General features: G+C 46.2%; 1 protein-coding gene across 1 annotated transcript; it reads right to left on the bottom strand.

The window, feature by feature from the left end:
- Nucleotides 1–5,565: 5,565 nt before the first annotated feature.
- LOC149324502 (ornithine decarboxylase-like) lies at nucleotides 5,566–24,300 on the bottom strand. The gene is made up of 9 exons (XM_089565506.1): nucleotides 23,928–24,300; nucleotides 20,438–20,537; nucleotides 18,730–18,953; nucleotides 17,449–17,609; nucleotides 15,620–15,785; nucleotides 12,363–12,513; nucleotides 9,923–10,026; nucleotides 7,122–7,330; nucleotides 5,566–6,445 (listed from the first exon to the last, which is right to left on the bottom strand). The coding sequence occupies exons 1-9, from the start codon at nucleotides 24,168–24,170 to the stop codon at nucleotides 6,394–6,396; spliced, it is 1,410 nt and encodes a 469-aa protein (XP_089421632.1). The 5' UTR covers nucleotides 24,171–24,300; the 3' UTR covers nucleotides 5,566–6,393.
- Nucleotides 24,301–24,617: the final 317 nt, after the last annotated feature.

Consider the following 24,617-nt stretch of genomic DNA (forward strand, 5'->3'; position numbering starts at 1 on the left):
CCAACGGCGATCTGGGTTGCCAACAAGGTCTGATCCAGCACGCCCAACGAGCAGCGAAGCTCAGCGGTGCCCTGGAATAGGGGCACCGACCCTGTGAGAAGAAGGAAGATGGACCTCTTCCTTCTCGTCTGCTACTAGCACCTTTCTAGAGCAATAAAAGTCTTTCCTACCTACCTACCTTGACATCACTTGGAGCATTCTGCGCCAAGCGGTTGGCCACCAAAATTTATGCAAATGGTGGTCCCGGAAGGGGAGGGGAGGGGGGTTCCCACTTTGACGGCCGCTATACTGGCACATATATAACTCATCGAAAATATAATTATTGAGGCGCTACGCAGCCACTGTTGTATGTGATATAGTGCGGTCACGTGGTTACTATTTTGGTCAATTTGACCTTCATCGCAGACAGGTGCGTAATTCACAAACGTAAGTAGTAAGAGCTAACGCTGTTAAAAAGAAATGCGACCAGCGGTGCGCCTACGCGCTCTGGTCTTCGCACCCGCAATATCATTACGCATGCCTGATTGCTACAGAACTCTGGCTTAACCCAGTCTCTGACGTGGTCAACGTTCATCTGCACGTAATGAGCTCAGGCTACGTTTCATTTATCCCAGCAGCAGTTCCAGGGATGTACCGACAAGCTGGCACAAAATTGGAGATTTCGTCGATGCTCTGGAGAAGGCTTTGTATGTGGGACTATGGAGCGAATTACATGCTCTTTTGCACCCTGGAAGATGGGGGTTTCACCATGGAGAAAAGTCGTCTGCTCGTCGAATTCGAAACCGGATCGAATGAAATAGTGATCTGCAGGCAGTATTTGGGCGAGTGCTAGTCGAGGCATGTCGTGAAACTTGGGGAAAAAAAAACTGGTTGAAAGAAAAAAAAAACACCGAGACACCGAATTCCATTATGTGTTGGCAAAATGATCGCATTCGAATCTGGGGGGGATTCCTTCGCAGGAAGTGACATCGTGAGGCTTGTGAAACCCAAGTTACTCTTCCCGAGCACGTAAAGTTTCTTTAAGCATAACTAAATGTTTGTGCATCGCTGCAGCGCTAATAGTAGCGAGCAGGTGACCCAAATACAGATTTCTTTGGCCCACTTTTTAGAGAAGACCAGCGACGATCTCACGGCAGCTTAGCCAAAACGCGTTTAAATGCAATGATACTCGAGTTCTTCCTTCCTATCCATAGTCGAATACGACATAAGTCTGGAGCGAAGCTCTGTGCACATTCAGGACCGCGGCACTGAATTCCTCCTCGACAAAAAAGTAGTCCGTTGCTTAAACTTTTCTTGTTCCCTAAACAAGAAGCTAGTCACTTTGAGGTCAACTATAAGCTCAAGAATATTGATGCCTGACTTGTTTGATATAGTCAAACGTTGAACAGCTGATTTTGTTAACTATTCTGATTGGCCAGCGGAGTAATACAGTACGCCGTGACCGTGGACCAGTGCTACTAAACGCTGTTTTTTTTTTTAAAATTGCATCCTACTATAGCTAGGGATATAGCGCCACTATAGGGATACAGTGGCGGCAACTGACAAAGGACAGGGTTAATTGGAGGGACATGGGAGAGGCCTTTGCCCTGCAGTGGGTGTAGTTAGGCTGATGATGATGATGATAGCTTCCCATCGACACTCGTTTGCCGGCCACCTATAGTACGTTCTAACAGCAGGGAGTAAAAAGGGACGAAAGTTATCCTCTAGCGCACACCCTTAAAAAAAGAGAGTTCGATAGAGGACGGGTTACTCCCTTTTTACTCCCGTATAGGTGTATTTGTGCTTAGGGTGTATGTCCCTCGACGCAGGTTGAAACCTGGAACTTAGCATTGGCTCGCTGCATGGCTTCGGAGTGCGATTCATCGCAGTAATCGTCCATGCATTGCGAAAACAGCGCTTATCAGGAAAGTGGCTCGTGGATATCATCACACGGTCACGTAACCTCTGGGCGCGGGATGTTTGTAGCCCCGCTCTTATCAAGCAGTTATCTTCGCGCCGTTTGCTGCAGTAAACGCCCACCAAGGTCCATGTACGGGTGCGACTAACATATTGGGGAGCACGCTTGAGTATATTGAAAATTTCTTAAGCATTTCTCAGAGAAGAAATATTTGGTTTTTGGGCTTATACACGTTGGCTACACCGGCATGTACTATTATAAGCATTAAAGGGTCAGTCTACTCACCGAGATGAGTGTATAAATAATGGCATATTCTGGTAGTTGGCACCCTATAAAATCAATAACGAGGGGTCTGCGCCCGGTTTAGGCAGGAATTTATATTTTATTTCGGCGTTAAAAGTCGCGTAAAAAAGCATGGTGGCGACCCCAAACGTTCATTTTGTTCAAGAAAGTGGTAGTCTTTTTTTGTAGAAGCATAAGTGAATATACTACGTACCATTTGTATGCCCCAATGTCAGAGAAACGCACGTTTTGTTCTAGTAAACTGTAGAAGGCGTACCGCTCGCTTTTTTTGTAAATCACATGAATATTTATAGTTACACGTACGCAAAACGCAGGCACATTCCCACTTTTAGTTCAGCGTATGCTAGCAGAGACGCAAAAATAAACTCAGCCTATAGTGGCGCCATCTGGTCGTCAGGACGGGAACCATTGCTGTAAACAAACCGACTCTCCACTTAAGCCTAGAAGCGGCAGAATCGTCACTCTAATTATTTAAATAAAGCAAATTTATCTCTTATATGTTTTCTTATAGGCGAGATGAGACGAAGCGAAAGACAGGCGCCCCATTTATGGCCAGTGAACGCACTGAAAAAGGCAGCAACAACGAGCATTCAGTCCGAAGTAGTCCGAAGCGAGAGGTCCGGCTTCGACGGGTGCCGCCATGTTTGTCGCCGCGCGGCGGAAATCCAGATGGTTGCCAGATGAGACTACCATCTCATACAGATGTGTTCCCACATTAATAAATTCTATTTTAAAATGTTCTACCGCACTCCTTTGCACCACAGCTGGCTAAACGGTAATTTGAGTAAAGAGCTATCGGTTTCCGCAAAGAAAATATGGTCGATAAAATTCAGTAGACTGACCCTTTAAGTACTACCTAATTTTTGGTACGATAGGCTTGAGAACAGTTCGATCGTAGGTGCTACGTCTTATTAGACACCTTTACAGGTGATATGTTTTCACTTTTGTTCGAGTCCCTTTCCGCCTCGACGGAATATTCAATTTCAATTTCAATTTCAATTTAGCATGCCGTGTTGCCGGTAGGGCAGTATCAGGAGCCAGCGTGCAGCCCATGCTCATGCGCAAATCACCTTGACGGCGCGAGATGGCGCCACGTACCCGGCAGCTGCGCGAGCGCCTGCAGCATAGGGACCAATCAGCGCATGATTACCGGCTGTGAGCGGGCTCCTGGTACTCTGGTATCGGTAACAGTAACACGGTACACGGTATGCTAAAGGTGTCGGTACTGTGCATGGCTTCATAATTAGGGGCCAAGCGCTTGCCGAAACCTTTTCCTGGCAGCATCAATTTGATAGTGCGGTTTAAATGGCGCCGGAATTGTGGGGTAACTCTGCCAAATACTTAGTAAAGTAAGTATTTTATAAAAAAATTCAGGGGGCACTTCGGCTGTCTAAAGTGCGTAGAGGCGAAAGCGTTTTCCGCACCACTTTGACTGCCTCTGTGGCACTGGTGACGTCACCACTGGATGACGTCACACATAATTAAGTACTAATTACTAGGCAATAACAAATTACTAATTAATGGTTAATTACTAAATATTAATTTACTGCTAATTAATGGCGCGTAAGCTTCGCCTTGCTAATTGCTAATAAGGACATGCTAATTCACTTCAGAGTTTCAATGGTAGGCGTCTACCAATGTTTTGCAAAGACGGCGACTGCCATCTGTTGTAGAATACCGAGGTTGTTGGTCGATCCAAAGACAAGTGGGCAGGAGAAATTTTTGAGGGGTCAATTACTCACAACTCTGGAAGAGACCCCAGCTTTAGTGATACATCACTTGCTCTCCTGCAAAGAGAACCTCAGTTGCTTAATTCGGGATAAATTTATTCGTATTTCCTCGCACTGGGTGGTAAGGAACTCCAGGGGTTTTATCTTTACGTTCGTCTGAGTGCCTGAATGTTTTATTGCTTCTCGTTGTTTTTCCCCGTGATCAGCCTTTCATAATCACAATCTGTCTGTGCACCTGTTTTGCTGTGTGCCGGGGCATGCGCACTGTTGCGCATCTTTGTATCTTCGAGCATGTTCGTGTAATAGAATAAAACCATCTGTTGACAGTCAGCGCTCACCCTGTATTGCGGCTTCGTCCTGTCTATCCGGACCATGTGTCTCAAAAATGCAATACGAACAAGCCCAAAGTTTCACCTTTCTGAGAATTCGGCCGCAGTGCTCCGTGCATAATCAGATATGCAAGGCTCGCGAAAAAAAAAATCGCTCCATTTACAGGACTCCTGAAGATTCATCTACGTAACGAAAAGAATTCTGGGTACTAAAGTTCCGCAGAAATAAGTTTTTCGGTGGCATAGCCGCCAAAGGCTCGTCGCCAATGGCTTATCCACACCCCAGCCACCCGATGACAAATGGAGCAGTAACAAATTTCACTCTTGGGGTACGTCTTGCTTACGAAGACATCCCGATGCCGCCTAAGGACTTCGTCTCGACTCTAATGAGAGTTGGCGGGCAACAGTGAGACCCCTCATGGTCCTGAGCCCTTTGAGGCTCAGGTACATGAATAACGATGCGGTGGCTAGTTTGCTGGCTAGGTGCTCTGGCTAGTCGACGGAGCCACCAGACCTTTTTAGCGAGCTCTCTCTCTAATAACGAATCCATTTTCCGATTTTCCGCTATAGCGCAACTGTGTCCAGACGCCACAGCACGTTTTAAGGCGAAAGCCTTTAATGGCTCAAACTCGCGGCCATGACTCTGTCCGTCCGTCCGTTACATCTGAAGTGAAAGTCATAACTAGTCATTACTAGTCACAAGTCATGACTAACTAGCCATTAACCAGTCAACTGATTAGTCATGACTAGTTAGTCATTAACCAATCATGACTAGTTGATCATGAACCAATAATGACTAGTTACTCATTAACCAATCATGACTAGTCATTCAACTAAATTGTACTGACTGACTAGTCATGAACTAGGAATAGTTGGTCACCAACTAATTACTCATGACTAACTAGTCATTAATCACTTGTAAACTAATTAGTCACGGCTAGTTAGTCACTAATCAATCATGACTACTCAGTCATATGTCACGAGTAGTTAGTCATGGGCCATGACTAATTAGTCATGGCTAGCCAATCCAAGTCGCCCCATAGCCGCCTCGTGTTTGCCTACAGCCGTGCAGCCAGTTTCGCGGAAAGGCTTTCGCCTCGCGCACTTCAGATCGTGAAAGTGCGCCCTGAATTTTTTTTTGCCGCATATCGTCCATCCTGCGCATGGGGCGACAGCACAAGGGTACAACTTCATGGCAAAGCTGGTCCTGTAAATACAATCCCGCATTCCTCATTCAATACCTCCCTTCGTGAAGTCTTCATGAAGTTTTTACATCGGATAAGAGTAAGAAAAAAACAAGCGGCCATTGTATTGACGAAGTCGGTTTATTGTAGGATCGAGCAGAATATCTCTTCACGTGACACTCTCAACGTACAATAGAAATCCGAAACACTGGCACATTTCACAACTCTGCATTCGTTAAAACCGTCGGCAGGATTGCCGCAAACTTCCTGAGTGGGCACCCTTAACTTAAAATTCAGGCGATCGTAACAACTGCTACAGGATATATTTATCAACGCAGCGTTGTTTTAATACGTAGTCTGCGCCGCACAGCCTTTCTAGCTTTGGTAACTGGATTGACAAAAAAAGTTTTCTGAGGCTGACGCGTTAAAAATAAACAAATATGCAGCCGATGTCGGCTGTGTCTGTTTCTTCCCGTTTGCTTCTAACCACTATGATACCGCGTGGAAGTTTCATCAAAGGTTGGTGATTTGTGATATCATATATCCTGCGTACAAGGGTTAATAAGATAAGATGACAGAAGTAGACTAAAATCACAGGTGTCGTTCTCCAATGCGCATCGCGAACCTTCCCCATCTCGCTACGCGTTCACGTGCCACAAGCTCTCTACCTCGCGAACAGTCTAAATACTTGGTGTACATTCACAGAACAGCCAGCCATAGAATCCTACAGCTTCGGCTGAACAAACTGCCTCTCAAGACAGCCGTTCGGTTTCAGGTACATATATCTTGGGAGCATTCTCTCGTCGCTCCTTCTCCGAACGATGTCTTTATCTGAAGGCGGGTTCTCGTGTGGTAGTCACACCGGGAGTTCCGGTCATCGCTGGGAACTCTCGACCATGCTGGTAGACGACTAAACAACTCGGGTGCAGCCTAAACTGGTGCGGGCCCTGTCAAGCGGTGTCCAGGATGGAAAGGATCAGCTTCTTTCGTCGCAGGTGGTCTCTGAAAATGAACAATCGAGAGAGAGAGAGAGAGAGTAAATTAAGTGCTGTCTTTGATCACGTTGCCAGCGTTTTGAATGTGCACTATAACATAACTACAAAGCACTGCATCAGGAAACAGACAAGAAGCGTTCCCAGGAAAGCTCTCATCCAAACCCCCTGGAATCCCCTTCGAAAGCTTTACGGACTTCACTATTCCACTGCAGCGTGATTTGACTAATAGTTTCAGAATGACTCTTTAATAGCTTTAATAGGTATAAAAGGTCAAATATAAAATACAGGTGTTGACATAACCGGCGATTTTGTAAGTAAACTGCATGCGTCGATACAGAACGTGTTTTGCGGATCCCAGAGTCCAGGCTACACCACCACTCACTTCAAAATGGGGATCACGGAGTCCATATAGTTGTAAATGTCATGGATTCGAATCGAGTGGCTGGAGGCCTTTGAATGCTCTTTCGTCAGTCATAACTGCATCTTTAAGAAAACAACGTAGCCAGAGAGCCAAACAACTAATTTATAAAAAGAACAAAAATCAAAGTGCTTCCCATGCTTTCTACAGAATGCCTTTTCTCGTCAGTGGTTTTGATTCCTCGAAACATCGCACTAAAATTTCCTTTCCAAAACGGGCCCGAGGGGGGGGGGGGGGGGTGTTAGTAGGCCCCGTTAACACTCACTCGACGATTTTGCTGGCGCGGTAGTGGATGTCCGCGCTGGGGAAGCCGTTGAACTGTGAGTTGATGGTGATGGTGTATGCGCCCATGTTCTCGAAGTAGATCCAGTCGCTCACGGCCATGTCGGGGAGTTTGCAGGTGCCCTTGATCTTGTCCAGGCCGTCGCACGTGATGCCCCACACGATGCTAGGGTGCAGAGGTCCGTCCGCGTCCTGCCGGTGGAGATGGGCTCTTATATAGGCGACGAACGGCTTTGAAGCGAGCGTGAGTTGAACATACCTCATGCTCTCATTCTTACAAGTAGGTGAAACCTACTTTCTTCCGCGTTAAAGGAACTTTGAAAGGGGCTCTGATAAAGTTGCGGTATGCCTGATATGTTAAAAGTGACTGAAGAAGAATCTGAACTCGTATTTTTACCGCTGGAACTCGATCCCTGTTCCTCATAGCCTGAGTTGCTTCGTGACATTAAACCCCAATAAACTCGATCCACATGTTCCCAACGCTCTTAGAAACTTTGAATTCTGTGCGGCCGATTTTCCCCATTTAAATCGGATTAACGCTTGGCTTCCGTCTTTCTTTTTTTTAATTCCCCGCAGACGGTGGGAGGAGTCGACCAACGCATGGAGTGCCTTTCAGGCAGTCGCGTGGTGGCTTCGCTATCGCTTTTATTTTGTTTCTTTTGAATTGAATTAAATTGATTTATTTCATGTAATACACATACATGAGGAGATGGGAGAAAAAGCCGCTATAATGCAGCTTGACTATAATGCGTGTGTAAATTGATCTAGTCAGACACTGCATAGCTCGAAATTGGGCCCATGGAAATAAGAATACGCGTGGACTCTTTGCTTTCAACGATCACTATACGTATCACTCCGCCGATGGCAGAGCGGAAGCCGCCACGGGACTGGTTGAAAGGTTGGTCGACTCCTCCCACCGTCTGTGGGGAATTAAAAAAAGAAAAGGTGGGAGCCGGGACGTTTAATCGGATTTAAATTAGGGAAATCGGCCGCACAGGGCAATAATTCGTAGTTTCTAAGACCGCTGGGGACGTGTACATCGAGTTCCAGCGGTAAAACATACTAGTTCAGATTCCTTTTCAGTGCACCTTTAAAGGAAGCTGCTTCACGAACAACCTCCAGCAGGAATTGTTCTAATGCGCTTTGTAGAAGCTGAGTTATTTGTCGTCAAAATTTGAATTTCAACGTCTTCGCGCCTTTCCCTCTCCTCTCGGCATTTTTTGCACCCTGAAAGGGCGGCTCTCGGGGGCGGAGCTTCCTGACCCGCCGGAGCTACTCCGCTTATTGGGCGCGGCCCTGGTAGTTGCCTGACGTCAGAAAGAATGTAACCAATAGCCGTCTCTGAAAGCAGTGTGACGGAGGAGGGGGCGAGCATGAAAAAGTCGCTGGAAAGGGTTCGCCAACTTTACGCGTGATTGTGGGTTCTATGCTGCGTGTAGATCGAAGTGTATTATTTGGGTTAGGTGTTCTTGACAACCCAGTGCAGTGACTGAGCAAGTTGATGAGCGTGTTTGAGAGCCACTTTTAGAGCCGGTTTAACCATTTCTTGTGATCGTTCTAAGTATGGCACGTACTGTATACATGTCAATACTCTTTCTCTAAAGCTGAATTCAAATCAGTTTGGCGCAGTTCAGGGCACTGGCTTATGGTCTGCCACATTTGTGAGCTATATCATTAGGTTCACTTGAACAGAACATCGTAAATATAATGCAGCAAGATATAACTCAGGGAACATTCAAGGCATATTAAATAGCATTAATTGAGCAACAACATCGCTTTCTTAGCATCACTTGCTAAGTTCGATCATTTCTGCTCATCAGAAACACACGTACACGAATTATAAGGGTATCTGTGTCAGTAAAATAATGGAAATGTGTGAAATATTCCCAATATTTTACATTCATTAACTGTGTTCTCACATGTTTTTAGCGTATCGTGCTTTTTGCCCTATTTAGCTTTCTACGCTTATTTCACTCCTTTAGTCCGTAAAACGCGGGTTCGATCCCGGCTGCGGCGGTTCAAACTCGATGGAGGCGAAATTCTAGAGGCCCGTTTACAGTGCGATGCCATCATCATCATCAGCCAGACTACGCCCACTGCAGGGCAAAGGCCTCTCCCATGCCTCTCCAATTAACCCTGTCATTTGCCAGTCGCGGCCGCCGTATCTCGGCAGACTTCTTAATCTCATCCGCCACCGCCCCCTGCTACGCTTGCCTTCTTTTGGAATCCACTCCGTTACCCTTAAGGACCAGCGGTTATCTTGCCTTCGCATTACACGCCCTGCCCAAGCCCATTTCTTCCTCTTGATTTCGACTAGGATGTCACTAACCCGCGTTTGTTCCCTCACCCGCTCCGCCCGCTTCCAATCTCTCAACGTTACACCTGTCATTTCTCTTTCCATAGCTCGCTGTGTTGTCCTTAACTTAAGCTGAACCCTCTTTGTTAGCCTCCACGTATCTGCCCCATAGGTGAGTACCGGTGATGTCAGTGCACGTTAAAGAACCCTAGGGGCCCTTCACTACGGCGTCTCTCATAGCCTGAGTCGCTTTGAGACGTTAAACCCCCCCCCCCCCAAACGAAACGAGTTTGCGAAACTATATTTTGAATTTGTATGTTACTTTTACCTTCGTGCATATTATCTGCGATGGCCTTGACTCTACTGCAGTGTCAAACGTTGCGTACTCAGAAGCTCGTCGAGCTAGTAAAAAATTTCCTACACGGTTCCCGTCTATTTTCAGGTTAATGACATTGATTTGATTCAGTCTGATTTGAACTACTACTCACCTGCAGTGACTCTGGCAGTACAGGATCGTCGCTGAAGAGAGACACGACAAATGACTTGTAAACCGACTCGTTGATGTAGTACATGTGCTCTTTGGGCTTGGTGTCTGCAAAGGTAAAGCGGTAAAACGTGGCAGAAATGCTCACCAAATACCGTCACTATGCGCGTGCCACACACGACTTGAGTCAGAAAAGTACCGAATACAGACCACAAATTCAGCGTACAAGTTTCCGGTAACTTCACTTTATCCTGTGCGAAAAGCACATTCAAGGACACTAGCCAAGCCAGCAACGCAACAATATATCTAATCCTAATACTACTATAACACGTTAACCAGAAATTAATTTGTTACTCTCTTAGAGTTAGGAGCAAACAACGGAAGGGGATGAGGGGCTCGTTATAAATATGAGAGAAGCCAACAGCCACAGAAACCAAGGAGCACAGGGGATTTTTTTTTAATTAATTTATTTTTGTGGTGTTGATCAAGTAAGAATATTACTGAATATCTTGTCGCTTAAAGCTAATTGATTAGAAAAGCAGAAGAAAAAACAACCACATGCCGCCGGTGGGATCCGAACCCACGACCTCCGAATTACGCGTCCGGTGCTCTACCTCTGAGCTACGGCGACGGCTGTCAAACCTTCTGCTTTCTGGGGTATTTATGTTTACAAATAACCTAACCTTGAGAGTGTTCATCAGCGCCACCCACGTTCGGCGGCATGTGGTTGTTTTTTCTTCTGCTTTTCTAATCAATTAGCTTTAAGCGACAAGATATTCAGTAATATTCTTACTTGATCAACACCACAAAAATAAATTAATTAAAAAAAAATCCCCTGTGCTCCTTGGTTTCTGTGGCTGTTGGCTTCTCTTATATTTATAACGAGCCCCTCATCCCCTTCCGTTGTTTGCTTAATTGCTTAGCGAGGGTCTCGGTTCTGGCAGCCTTGACGCCATAGGAAGCATAAGAGGGTTCTCACACAGCTTCCACCCTCGCCGTTCGATGGCGTTCTACGTCACACCAGCGGTAACTCAGGACGTTCCACGTCCGCCGCTTACGAACGTGGGTGGCGCTGATGAACACTGTCAAGGTTAGGTTATTTGTAAACATAAATACCCCAGAAAGCAGAAGGTTTGACAGCCGTCGCCGTAGCTCAGAGGTAGAGCACCGGACGCGTAATTCGGAGGTCGTGGGTTCGGATCCCACCGGCGGCATGTGGTTGTTTTTTCTTCTGCTTTTCTAATCAATTAGCTTTAAGCGACAAGATATTCAGTAATATTCTTACTTGATCAACACCACAAAAATAAATTAATTAAAAAAAAATCCCCTGTGCTCCTTGGTTTCTGTGGCTGTTGGCTTCTCTCTTAGAGTTAGGGTTATTACTAAAAACAAACAGACAATTCTTTGCCATTAATCTATAGACCTCTCTGCCCCTTACATTAAAAAACCACTTCATTCTTGCCATCATTCAAGCAATCACTTCAATCATGCATTTTCTAAATTATTTGCATCATTTGTGTTGTATTACAACCTTTCGCGATCATATTACGGAAACTGATAAAGCAAAAAGAAATTAAGTCACGAGCGTTAAGTGTACTGAATCCAAAGACTTGAGTTTTCTTTGTTATCGTAGAGAGAGAGAGAAAAGGACGGAAAGGCAGGGAGGTTAACCAGGCGATGCCCAGTTGGCTACCCTACACTTGGGGAGGGGAACAAAGGGGAAGAAAGGAAAAAGAGCGGCAAGGAAATGAGTTTTCTAAGTGTCCAGCGACCACTATGTCACGTAGACAGAAGGCGCGCACTGAAAACTTAAAGATTATAGGCGGGAATGCAACCCCGAGTCCCTTAAGAAAGTCGGGAGCGCTTTCACCGCTTTCCGTTGTCTGGAAGGTTGTGTCCAAGGCCCCAGAGCGTTAGACTCTGTTAAAGGACGCGAGTCCAAGCGGAGCAGAGAAGCACTTAAAAAACCGTGCTCTCGCTCAAAACGAGGGCAGTCACAGAGAAGGTGGCTGATCGTTTCGTCACAACCGCACTGGTCACACGCAGGAGAGTCGGCCATTGCGATGAGATGGGAATAGGCGTTTGTGAACGCCACTCCCAGCCACAGGCGGCACAACAGCGTAGTATCACCGCGGGGGAGGCCGAATGGTATATGATGTTGGAGCAAAAGGGTTTTTTTTGTTATCGTAACTTTTGCTTGTACCCTTTGATACTCATGACCCTATCAGGGCCATGAGATTTGGCAGATGCCATTGGCTCGAAGGAGGTCCTTTGACGTGGAAAATATGCTGCGTACTTGAGTTGTATCCGAGTATAGTTCGTAGGGTTTAAGCTTTAAACGCATCGGACCAGAGGAGCAGTCTACTCTTGAGTGCAAACAAACTGTTCACCCTTGTTGTACGACCACGGCTGATCGCCCTAAAGGCTGTCATGTGCATGCTCACCGTCGTAGCTCTCGTTCATGCGCTTGCCGATGATCTTGGTGTAGATAGTGAAGGCGGATGCCACGAAGAAGGTCCCCGGCTCGCTGATGATGTTCACGCCGTAGCTCTCCGGGAAGTGCTTGTCCAGACCGACGTTGATGATGTCCGCGGTCTGCAGAAGCACCACACAAAGGTAGGAAAGGGATGAATTAGACAAAAAAACTTTAGAGCTCGCTTGAGACGCTGCAGAAATTGAGTTTGTGGATTTCACGGAGCTTATGGAAACAAATACATGACAATCTTTTGAAGTGGTTCAATTTGTGTTTTTATCTTGTGCGAACATTTTATCCTTCCATCATACTGCAGTACTGACGGTACTTGCATATTTCTTCCACAACAAAGAAACGCTGTCGTCAGTGATAGGAGCCACAACTGAGCGCCAGAGGTACCGTATTTTCCGGTGTATAAGACGCGGCTTTTCCAGAATTCTTGCTGGTGCGTCCTATACAAGGGTGCGTCTTATGCGCTAATTTTTCGTTTTTTTTTTCTGCGAGTTCAGAAATTACTCAGGTTCATGTTCAAGCTTTTTTCACTAAAAAATATCACTACCAATGACGCGGTTGTAACGCGGTCAATACTTCAATACGGAGACCGCCGTGCACAACTTTTTTAGGTTAACTTTATCATGAAACGGCGGGGATGACGACTTCTGGGTTCATAAACAGCGGTCATTTCGGAGGCCCCAAGGAAAAGTAATGTGAAGTGCCAAAATATGGCGAAAATCGAGCTTCTCGCCATTGTCAAGACGAGCAAAGTCAAGGCGGCGTTTTTTTTAATTCATCCTTTGCAACTTTGTTTGCTGCGTGTACGTAGGACGTACGTAGTGCGAAGAGGATGTTTGAGTTGCGTTGCCTCCAGAAATGGGCGAACTTTTTGATAGGGCATCCGAAGATTAAGACTTCGAAGGTTTTAAGTAAAAATAAAATACTGTTATGAAAATAAGGAAAGTTCTTTCGTTTTTTTTATTTTATGCTAAAACGTGGGCGGGTATGGCGTGAGTGTTGCCTTTTTCGATCACTTAGCGTTGCTGAAGAACTTTCTCACAGGTACAGTGCCTTTTGCGATGGTCGCACAAGCATGTTTAATTAAGCCTTACTAGCCTAATTGGGTAAATTGGGGTGCGTCTTATACAAGGGTGCGTCTTATATACTAACTTTTTCAATGACAGCCTGCATATATGGCGGGTGCGTCTTATACAAGGATGCGTCTTATACACCGAAAAATACGGTAAACATTTTAACTGATTCAGATTAAAATAAAAGAGTGGCGCCTTCTATGCATTGCAATGAGGTGCCACAAGTAGCCACATGCAACACTATGCCCGATAAAATGCCATACTTACAGCCTGTGTAAAAAGTATACAGCCAAAGGGGATTGTTTCTAAGCCGTCTAGCGAGGCTCTCTAGTACATCTGGTACTCCTCAGCCTGGGGAGGGTTGAGGACGCGAGCTCCTCTCGCCCTCCAGAGATTAAGACCGCTGAGCGTGCAAAATGAGTCATGCTGCGGGGTGGAGGAGCAAAGCCATTGGGATGCATATTTTTCGCAAAGGCTGTACATACATATACCCAGTGTAAACGAATACATGCAGGTGTGACTGAGGAAATCAAGTTTTCGTTATAACCGTGCTGAAAAAGGTGTGATAAATGCACTACGCTATGTGCCATAAAACACAACAAACCAACCAACAAACAAATGCATCACGTTGCGGAATCCTTGGGATTTCCGTTGCGTGGACGAAACCGAATAGTCAAGTAGGCTCAAAAACTGAGACCATTGCGGCGATCAGAAACCGAATAGTCAAGTAGGCTCAAAAACTGAGACCATTGCGGCGATCCGAAACCGAATAGTCAAGTAGGCTTAAAAACTGAGACCATTGCGGCGATCAGAAACCGGATAGTCAAGTAGGCTCAAAAACTGAGACCATTGCGGCGATCCGAAACCGAATAGTCAAGTAGGCTCAAAAACTGAGACCATTGCGGCGATCCGAAACCGAATAGTCAAGTAGGCTCAAAAACTGAGACCATTGCGGCGATCAGAAACCGAATAGTCAAGTAGGCTCAAAAACTGAGACCATTGCGGCGATCCGAAACCGAATAGTCAAGTAGGCTCAAAAACTGAGACCATTGCGGCGATCCGAAACCGAATAGTCAAGTAGGCTCAAAAACTGAGACCATTGCGGCGATCCGAAACCGAATAGTCAAGTAGGCTCAAAAACAGACCATTGCGGCGATCCGAAACCGAATAGGCAAGTAAGCTCAAAAACAGACCATTGCGGCGATCCGAAACCGAATAGTCAAGTAGGCTAAAAAACTGAGACCATTGCGGCGATCCGCATTGGAGGAATGCGAAAGCATTGACGCCTCCTCAACACTCTTTGTCCTTGTTCGTTTTTGGTGTCATTTTGATGTCTGTGGCTGTTTTGACGTCTCACTATTTCGACGTCCGTAGCTCTTTCGACGTCCAAGTGGGTTTTTCGTCGTTTATTAACTAATTATTCCACATCAACCCAATTTGCCCCATAGTGAGCATCCTGTATCTGAAATAATCAAACGTTTTTCGATATCTCTTTATAGGACGACAGGGACGTGCAGACAAAATTGCGGACACGTTTTGCGGACACTTTTTGGTGGCGCGTTCGCAGCCATATAATGTTTTCGCATTAATAAAAAACTAGGGTTCATTCGGAAGTCTACCCGTGTTCAGTCGTGTGCTACCACGTCGCCGTTGACGCAGACACAGCCTTAATTGTCGATACCATAATTTTTCTTTCTTCTTAATACGCTTTTCATGTTCATCTAGGCAACGTTGCACAGTAACTTGTAATAACGAAACCTCAGAGCAGCAAGAATCATTTACTTCAGCTTTCGTGTAAATACCGCTGCACTAAGTAACTCCACTGACCCTTTTAAAATGAACCACAGTGTTTTCAACACGATACAGTTCGCAGGATGCGTTGACCAGTTTCATCCGAATTATTTCTCTTCCACATGAGTGTGGTCCATAATGATCGGTCATCAGGTAAAAAAGAGAAGGAACTTATACCCGCAGCCCAACGCGGCAATCGCTTCTTGGCCCCCTGGCTTCAAGGCTGGTGCTCTAGAAGACAATCCCCGCAACTAATTCAGCAAACGATCTTGACCGAAACAGCTTTGAGGGTTCAACTCGAGACCCGCTCGCCTTGCCCTTCATCGAGCGCATTGAAAGGAAGGGGGCTCACCTTGAGGAAGACAGACTCGAATCCCTTCTCCCCGGGGTATCCGCCGCCGATGTCCAGAAGCCTGAGGTCGAAGCCCATGTCCCGGCCGGCGTCGAACGTGCGCCTCGCGGCCGCGATGGCGCCGGAGAACGCCCCGGGGTCCTCGTTGGTGCTGCCCACGTGGAAGCTGAGCAGCGAAGGACAAATAAGACGAGTCTTCAAACGCTGCCTTACATTTTTTAGACAGTCTATAGACTGTCCATGGACATACATGTCTATAATGTCTATAGACTCTCTGAAGACAAATCCTAGAGAACAGTCTATAGGCAATACAAATGCTGTCTTCCTACAGATACTTCTTTTTATCGATTCATACTCTATAAACTGTCTATAGACAAAAATCTACTAAAAGTCATCATCATCGTCATAAGCCTGACTACGCCCACTGCAGTGCAAAGGTCTCTCCCATGTCTCTCCAATTAACCTGTCCTTCGACAGTTGCAGCCACCGTATCCCAGCAAACTTCTTAATCTCGTCCGCCTACCTAACTTTCTGCCACCCACCGCTACGCTTGCCTTCTCTTGGAATCCACTCCGTTACCCTTAAGGACCAGCGTTTATCTTGCCTTCGCATTACATGCCCTGCAAAGCCCATTTATTCCTCTTGATTTTGACTGAGGATGTCATTACACCGCGTTTGTTCCTTCACCCACTCCGCCCGCTTCCGATCTCTTAACGTTATACCTATGATTTTTCTTTCCATAGCTCGCTGCGTTGTCCTTAACTTAAGCTGAACCCTCTTTGTTAGCCTCCACGTTTCTGCCCCATAGGTGAGTACCGGTACGATACAGCTGTTGTATACTTTTCTCTTGAGGGATATTGGTTAGCTTCCATTCATGATCTGAGAGAACCTGCCATATGCGCTCCACCCCCCCCCACCCCAAAGTCTATAGACAATCTATAGATTAATGGCCATACACTTTTAGTAGACTTTTGCCTATAGACAGTCTATGAATAGACAAAAAGAAGTATCCGTAGGAAGGTTATAGTGTCTAAGAACTCTACAGACTGTCTATAGACCATTTTTATGAGAGCTGCCCTCGATCGTGAAGAACCCGCTGCGGTGTCTCAGGTGTCATGTTCAGCCGCTGGCCACGAGGTCGCGGGTTCGAATCTCGACTGAAAAGCAAAGACTCCCCCCTGTATCGTGCGATGTCAGTGCGCATAAAAGATTACCCAGTGGTCACATTCAATTGAGAGACCTCCTCTATGGCGTCCCTCATAATGAGCCACACAGCGTTTACAGCATCCTTGAACAAAAATTTTGAATATTGCAATATTGGCATATGTTTTTGCGATCTCGAAGTCCACATTTTTTGCCACTTTAGTCACCTGTTAATTCTCACACTGTCAGTGTAGATACTCATCCATGTACAGTACCCGTCAAAAGTATACAGCCTTCTAATCTGTTTACTGGGGTTCCCTAGAATATCTAGCAATCCCAACCTTTGGAGGATTGAGGACTGTAAGCCATTTATCGTTCTAGAGATTACGGTCGCTGAGCATGCGTAACCAGGCACGCTGAAGGTCTTGCAAGCAAACCCTTTGGGCTCCCCACTTTTGAAGGGGGGTGTACGTCAGGAGACATTCGCCGTGCCTATTTCTTCATTAGGGCTCTTTTTATTTATAGATCCGAAGCAAAGCAATGGATATATGGTGCAAGAGAGGAGTTAGACACCAGGCCACTGCGCGGGGTACCGTTCACCCCGTGTAGTGACGCCTCTGATCCGCAGTAGCTCCATTCGGTTCCCCAGATGGACACACGCGCCCGGGAAAGGAAGGCTCTCTCACCAGACGCCGACGATGGTGAGGTCGAGGTCCTTGGCCAGCTGGAGGAGGTGCAGTGCTTCGTCCTCAGAGCAGCCGAACTTGTCGCCCATGGCGAACCGGGCCTTTTTGTTGTCTACTTTCAGGCGGAGGACCAGGCGAGCGTACGGGTGGTGCTCCTTGATCTGTGCGGGTGAATTAGCAGCAGATGAGAAAATGACGCTGCAATCCAAAACTGCAATCCAAAAGTGACCTGCGCGTATGCGTGTGTGTCGCCTTGGATTTCCCTCAAGGTACTCCATCTTTGAGATTCTCAGTTTTGAAACACAAAGATATATAGCCGACTGCTAAGGGCGACAAAAACGATAAAATTTAGGGTTAGGGACTCTACAAAGCCCTTGACCTCAATCAGTCGGACTGGAGGTAGTGAGTATGTGTAGATGGTAGGCGTATGTTACCATCTGCGGGATGAATGTTTTTAACTGTTGTCTGAATTAGTCGTAACTCGTAAAAGAAGACTTTTTTTCGTTTCTGTCTTTAGAAGGCTTCGAGTCGATCAAGGAACCCGTAAGGGTTCCCAAACATCGATTCGATTCTTTTTCAGTCATTCTTGCGCTTCCGCTACAGTACCTGACCAGACGAGATTTCATCACACTTGACTAGATTCCCAGTGCAGGATGGGCATCAAATTAAGATTAATTGCTCAGGAACAACATTTGTCTGGATTAGGGTTGGTTTATGGTGGTTTAACTTCTAAAGCAACTAGGCTATGGAGGGACGCCGTAGTGAATTTCGACCACCTGGGGTTCTTTAACGTGCGCTGACATCGCACAGCACACGGTCGTCCAGAAATTCACCTCGATCGAAATTCGACCGCAGCGGTGGGGATCGAACCCGCGTCTTTCGGGTCAGCAGCCGATCGCCATAACCTCTGAGCCACCGCGGCGGCAACACTTGTCTACCGCAAGCCAGAACAGCTGATCTGCCAAACCAACCCTTTCAAAAAGTTTTTAGTCATTTTATAGACTGTCTAAACACTTCTGGCTGTAAAGTATATAGACTGTAGACAAATCCTAGAGAACAGTCTATAGGCAATACAAATGCTATAGACATTCTATAGGCAATCTATACATTTTTGGCCATACACTTTTAGGCGACTTTTGTCTATAGAGAGCCTATGGACTATGAATAGACAAAAATATCTATAGGAAAACAATGGAGTCTATAAGAAGTCTATAGACTCTCTATAGACCATTTTTATAAGGGAAGAAGGAGAAGGAATAGCGGATTGCTCCACCGCGTTACCTTGTAGAGCTCCTCTACGCAGTCGAAGGTCATAAGGTCGATGCCCAACTCCTGAGATCGGTGGAGGTAGCTGATGTGCTTCTGTGGGTGAGCGTAGATGATCCTGGACGGGTGCACACCCAGCGATACCATCGTCTCGATCTCCGCGATGCTGGCGCAGTCGAAACCCAGGCCCAGGCCGGCGAGCACCTCCAGCACTATCGGGTTGTCGTTGCATTTCACCGCTGAACATGGGGACAAAGGGGATAAAGAATATCAGGTAAGAAAATGAAATCTGTAGCCGCCGCGGTGGCTCAGTGGTTATGGTGCTCGGCTACTGACCCGAAAGACACGGGTTCGATCCCGGCCGCGGCGGTTGAATTTCTTTGGAGGAGAAATTCGAGGCCCGTGTACTGTGCGATGTCAGTGCACGTTAAAGAACCCCAGGTGGTCGAAATTTCCGGAGCCCTCCACTACGGCGTCTCTCATAGCCTTAGTCGCTTTGGGACGTTAAACCCCATAAACCAAACCAAACCAGTTGTTAATGCGTTAGCATTAGAACGGTCTCTGCAAGCGGAAATGGCGACCGCTCTCACGCGTCAATTTGTATATAACCAACCTAATTATACCACCTCAGATATAACGAACTTTCGAGTAGTAACCTCGGATATAACGAACGTTCGTGTGTTAACCTCGGATATTGCGAACTTTCGTTTGTTATTTCGGATACAACGAACCCTAAGGATACAACCTCGGATATAACGAACGTTCGTGTGTTAACCTCGGGTATAACGAACGTTGGTGTGTTAACATCGGATATCGCGAACTTTCGTTTGTTATTTCGGATATAACGAACCTAAGTATGCAACCTGGGATATAACGAACGTTCGTGTGTTAACCTCGGGTATAACGAACGTTGGTGTGTTAACATTGGATATTGCGAACTTTCGTTTGTTATTTCGGATACAACGAACCTAAGTACGTAACCTTGGATATAACGAACGTTCGTGTGTTAACATCGGATATAGCGAACTTTCGTTTTTTTTTATTTCGCGTACAGCGAACATAAGTATGCAACCAACCTCGGGTATAACGAACGTTTCTGTGTAAACCTCGGATATTGCGAACATCCGTTTGCTATTTCGGATAAAACGAACCTAAGCATGCAACCTCAGATATTTACGAACGTTCGTGTGTTAATCTCGGATATCGCGAACTTTCGTTCGTTATTTCGGATACAACGAACCTAAGTACGTAACCTCGGATATAACGAACGATCGTGTGTTAACATCGGATATCGCGAACTTTCGTTCGTTATTTCGCGTACAACGAACGTAAGTATGCAACCTCGGATATAACGAACGTTTCTGTGTAAACCTCGGATATTGCGAACATCCGTTTGCTATTTCGGATACAACGAACCTAAGCATGCAACCTTGGATATAACGAACGTTCGTGTGTTAACATTGGATATCGCGAACTTTCGTTTGTTATTTCGGATTCAACGAACTCAGGTATGCAACCTCGAATATAACAAACATTCGTGTATTAACTTCGGATATAACGAATTTGTCTCACTTTTCTTCTCCTATAACTAGGCATTCCTGCCAACCTTATTTCAGTTAAGATTACTCAATCACTCCATCAAACTTTCTTCCTTTCTTTCTGTTACTTAGTAGCATCTGCTGACAAATGACTTTCGAGAAAAAAACACGGAAAGGAAACCCACCGTAGAAGGGTTTCGCCCGCGGAATGGACTTGCGCCATAGGTCAACCTTGTAGAGCACGTCATCAATGTCCACGATGTAGAATGGGTTGTCTAAGTCGGCCTGCATTCGAAGCAAAAACACAGTGTGAAACCTACTGTATAGCCATAATTCGTGCGCCTGGTTCCCCCGTTGAACATCACATCTTGCCAGAAAAAAAAAAGGCCTGTTGAGCTTAATTATTAGTACTTGATGGTGGCCGTGAAACGTTGGTTTCATAACCGCCATTTTATTAAAGAACGAGTGCCTTTAAGAGCTGTCTCGGCGCTCCGCTCCCTCCCCCCCCCCCCCTCACCATGCCCCTTCTCTCTCTCTCGTATTCCCTTTTACCACGCAGACCTGCACCCTGGCAAAAATCTCTGCACTTCGATAAAAGGCTCCTTCGTTCGCACCCAAAAGTTTACTGAGGCCTAAGCAGGCAGCTTTCCAAAGTGCCTGAACAACAGAGTGGCCTTTCGGGGGGCTGTTATCAACGGTAAAAAAGACTGGCAGTGCCGGTGATAATAAGCCTGCAGCCGCTAATCCTCAGTGCTACCCCAGAACCACAATTATGGGTCGCGTCACAAAAGCAAGACAAAAGGCAAACACACACGGAATGTGTCCTCGTTTCTACGCGCGTATTAAGGGATTAGCAGGCCGCGATCTCTATACTGCTCCATAATAAAAGAAGGATAAACCTCAGGCTTATTGCGAGCATGCTATCTTACAAAGTTTCAGCTTTAGGGCCAGAGGATGCACCGTTAAACATGAAATAAAAAATGCAAGTCGCTGCTTGAGCCAAACAGGTCGCGACCTCGTAGCCGCGGTTAACGACTCCGTCTGCGGGGAGAACACGTCAGAGCGTTGCTTTGCAAAGAGCCGCGCAATTAGCTCTGTTTTGCTTCGAAGGCCTCGCTAAGGTTCCTCCCGGAGTAAGTGCTAAGAGCGGCAGCGATAACACCTGTAAAAGGGAAGCATTAATTGTCCTTCTGCAGTGATTATTCGGGGCAGTCAAAACACCTGTCATCTGTTTATTTCATTATCTCCATTTCTGTCTAGTTGTTTTGCATTCTTATCGACAGTTTAGTAGCAATATCTGCTAGACCTGTCGTGTTTGCTCACCAGAGAAGTAATTTATGTATCTATATCCTCCTGAGACCAGGCCATGAAAAATTTATCCATTATAATGAACAGCGCGATCGCAGGGGCTGCAGCTTTGGATGTAGATTTAGTACAACAAAAAAAATGCTATTCTAAGTTTATTACTCGCGCCGCCATGTAGCGAGTATGGTCAAGGTCGTAGCGTTTTGCCTCTTCAGGAGCTCTCAAGAAGGTGAGAGTCAGTGCGAGAACTTGAATAAGGTGGTTGTCGAAAAAAAAGCAGCCGAATTCACATGCATTTCAACAAGCGGTAGAGCCCCCTTTGAGGACTAATAATCACTCGAAACAGTGTAACCGGCACACATAAGCAGATATCCGAGAAAAGAGGGAGTTCTAATTTTCATCTATGGGTAAGAAATATAACTTTTGCCGCATATTGTACGTTTTCCAGCACACAGCCAAAAGCTCGAATTAGAAAAAAAGTTATTTCACTCATGTCTTGGAACCCAAACAATCACATCCAAAGCGTTTGAAAAGAAAAAATCGGTAACAATTGCCCGCCGGATATCAGGATAATGTATTGGCCTCGGCGCATTTGTTCACATTAATGGCAGGTGAGGCAGAATTTGTGTTTCATATATATGCACACATTTTACTGTCGTAATTAATTAGTGGTTTCGTGAAAAGCTGTGAGGATGTTTTCTAATAGAGTTCAAAAATTTTCAAGCAAATCCAAATTATAGTCCACCTAACCGGCTGGCAAGTGGCTTTAAATAGAAGTGCTCTTCACGCACAAGAGATGGGACACAGATAGTGAAGGACGGAAGTAAGACTGTAGTGGTTTCGAACTTTCTAACATGAGTTGTTACAGGTCCGTTTTCCTGATGTCATTTTGTGCTGTGTCCGCATGATTATTGAAAACACACAGCGGAAGAAAGAACGGCAGAGAAAGTTTAAGTCCAGCTTATCCAAGCGAATATACTGCATGCATCAGACAGACAACCACTCACTGACAATAAGTGTAGAATCTGGCGTACCATAGGCTTTAGGTGTTAAAGTATACAGATAGCGTCCGGCGTCTAAGGATGTCTTACTTCTGACCAGTCTCTACCGCATTCAAAGATCATCAACTGTGCCGACGAGGTGAGTTCAGTATCGCCAGTAGCTCTGTATTAACGCTGTTCAATATCATTGCCACAACGCGCAGATGTGGCGATATGTTCTCTCGAGACCCGGGTGTGAAACATTTATGAAATGTATTATTTATGCCCGTGACTGGAATAACCTCCCTGCTGAAGTGGCCACCATCATGATTCACCGACTTTTCAAGACCACCATCGAGGAAGCCCATTCATCAATGTAATTTTTGTCCATTTTCTTATTAATGTATAATATTCTTTTTTGCCGTGTTATCCCCACCCCTCATGTAATGTCCCGAAAGGGACCTTTGAGGAATAATAAATAAATAAATAAATAAATATATACAACGGAATCGCAGGTGTGTTGGCCTGGGAGGAAGTTTGCCATCATGAAAAGGTCTTTGTCGACTACTTCTAGAAACTGAGCTGCTATGTTGCGTGGTCAACATTTCCCTCCCCTTCGGGAGTTCTCAAAAAGGCGGGAATCGGTCAGTGCGATCATGTTTTACGGTGAGGCTAAAAATAACCAAGCTGAATCACATAGGTTCTAAAACGCGTAAAAGTCCTTTTGAACACTTGATACCACTCGCAACACTACAAACAACGGGAACAAGCACACCTTGGAGCTAAGAGAAGACTACCTTCCCTCTAAGATTCGGAACTGTAAGAATTTTTTTCTCTATATGAGACATTTTCCGTCGCACACTCAAGAGGTGCTAAGCGCAGCTAAATGTATCTCTATAACTGTTGTTGATCTAGAACCATCATATATGATCTAGAACCATCATATGCCAGTGTTGAAACAAAATCGGGGATGATTTCTACTCCAGGTCTCAGGAGGAAAAACACCTAGCTGCCATTACGCTTCAGGTCCTAGTACCACAGTCGTACCCAGAGTTAAGGGCCTCCGCGGCTGTTCCACCTTGAGGTGAATGTACAGGCGGGATTAGCCTTACAAGGGCCTATCGGCAATTGCTTCGCCTGAGAAACTGATTTGAATCTTGTCTGTACCACTGTTCCATAAGGCCAATGTCCTCCACCTGTTCCACCCATCCCGGTCGAAAAAATCAAGCAAGGAGGCAGCAGGGATGGACAAAAACAGCAAAGGACAAAGAATAGAAACAGCAAAGGACAAAGAATAGAAACACCAAAAAGCAAAGTGCCGTTTCCCATGTGTTTCTCACTCACGGTCTCGACCATGTACACCACGCCGATCCAGGAAAGAGGAACTAACCTTGTTGGTCTTGCCGACGACCTCCTGGGCGAACTCCCTGGGCTTCAGGTTGCTAAAGAGGATAGCGTCGTGCCTCATGGTCGTTCGGGACGCACCGTTGCAAACGCTTCGAGACTGCTGCTGCTTGACCCTCGGTGGGCAATGCTTCTTGTTGGTGGCCGAGTGACTGCGCCGGTGGAAGCCGTTGGCGGTGTTGTGGCGGTAGACAGCTCCCGGTGACTCGAGCACGACCTCCTTGCCCATGGTGGTGGAGGCAGGGGATTTATACCGTAGCGACGGCAGCCGTGGCAGCTCTAAAACCTCGATGGGGGCACCCGGTGGGGGCGGTACGCCAGCAGCTCGCTGGGAGAGGGCCTTATCTGCGAGACAGAAGGGCCACCGAAGGAGCAGTTAGGACTACAACGCTGAGATACGGAGGGGGTCGTATTCTTGTTCTGATCCGTGTTACCCGCGATTGTTAATTTTTTCTTTCACCTAGTCATCGTCCGCTCGTCTTACTCGTAAACGGGAAGTGGCGGAGACGAGTCGGCGAGAGGAAGGGGAAGAACTGGAAGGAGGTGCCAGCAATGGTCCAGGAGAGGACATTAAGGCGCTTTGCAGCGCAAGGCTTGTAGAACGACCATCGCATTTTGCAGGGAGTGACGTCATTTGTTTCATAGTTTGAAACTATCCTGCTAACTCAGCATCACC

Source organism: Amblyomma mixtum, unplaced genomic scaffold (assembly GCF_055824585.1).
Source record: "Amblyomma mixtum isolate Tamu unplaced genomic scaffold, ASM5582458v1 scaffold_29, whole genome shotgun sequence".
NCBI classification, from domain to species: domain Eukaryota; kingdom Metazoa; phylum Arthropoda; class Arachnida; order Ixodida; family Ixodidae; genus Amblyomma; species Amblyomma mixtum.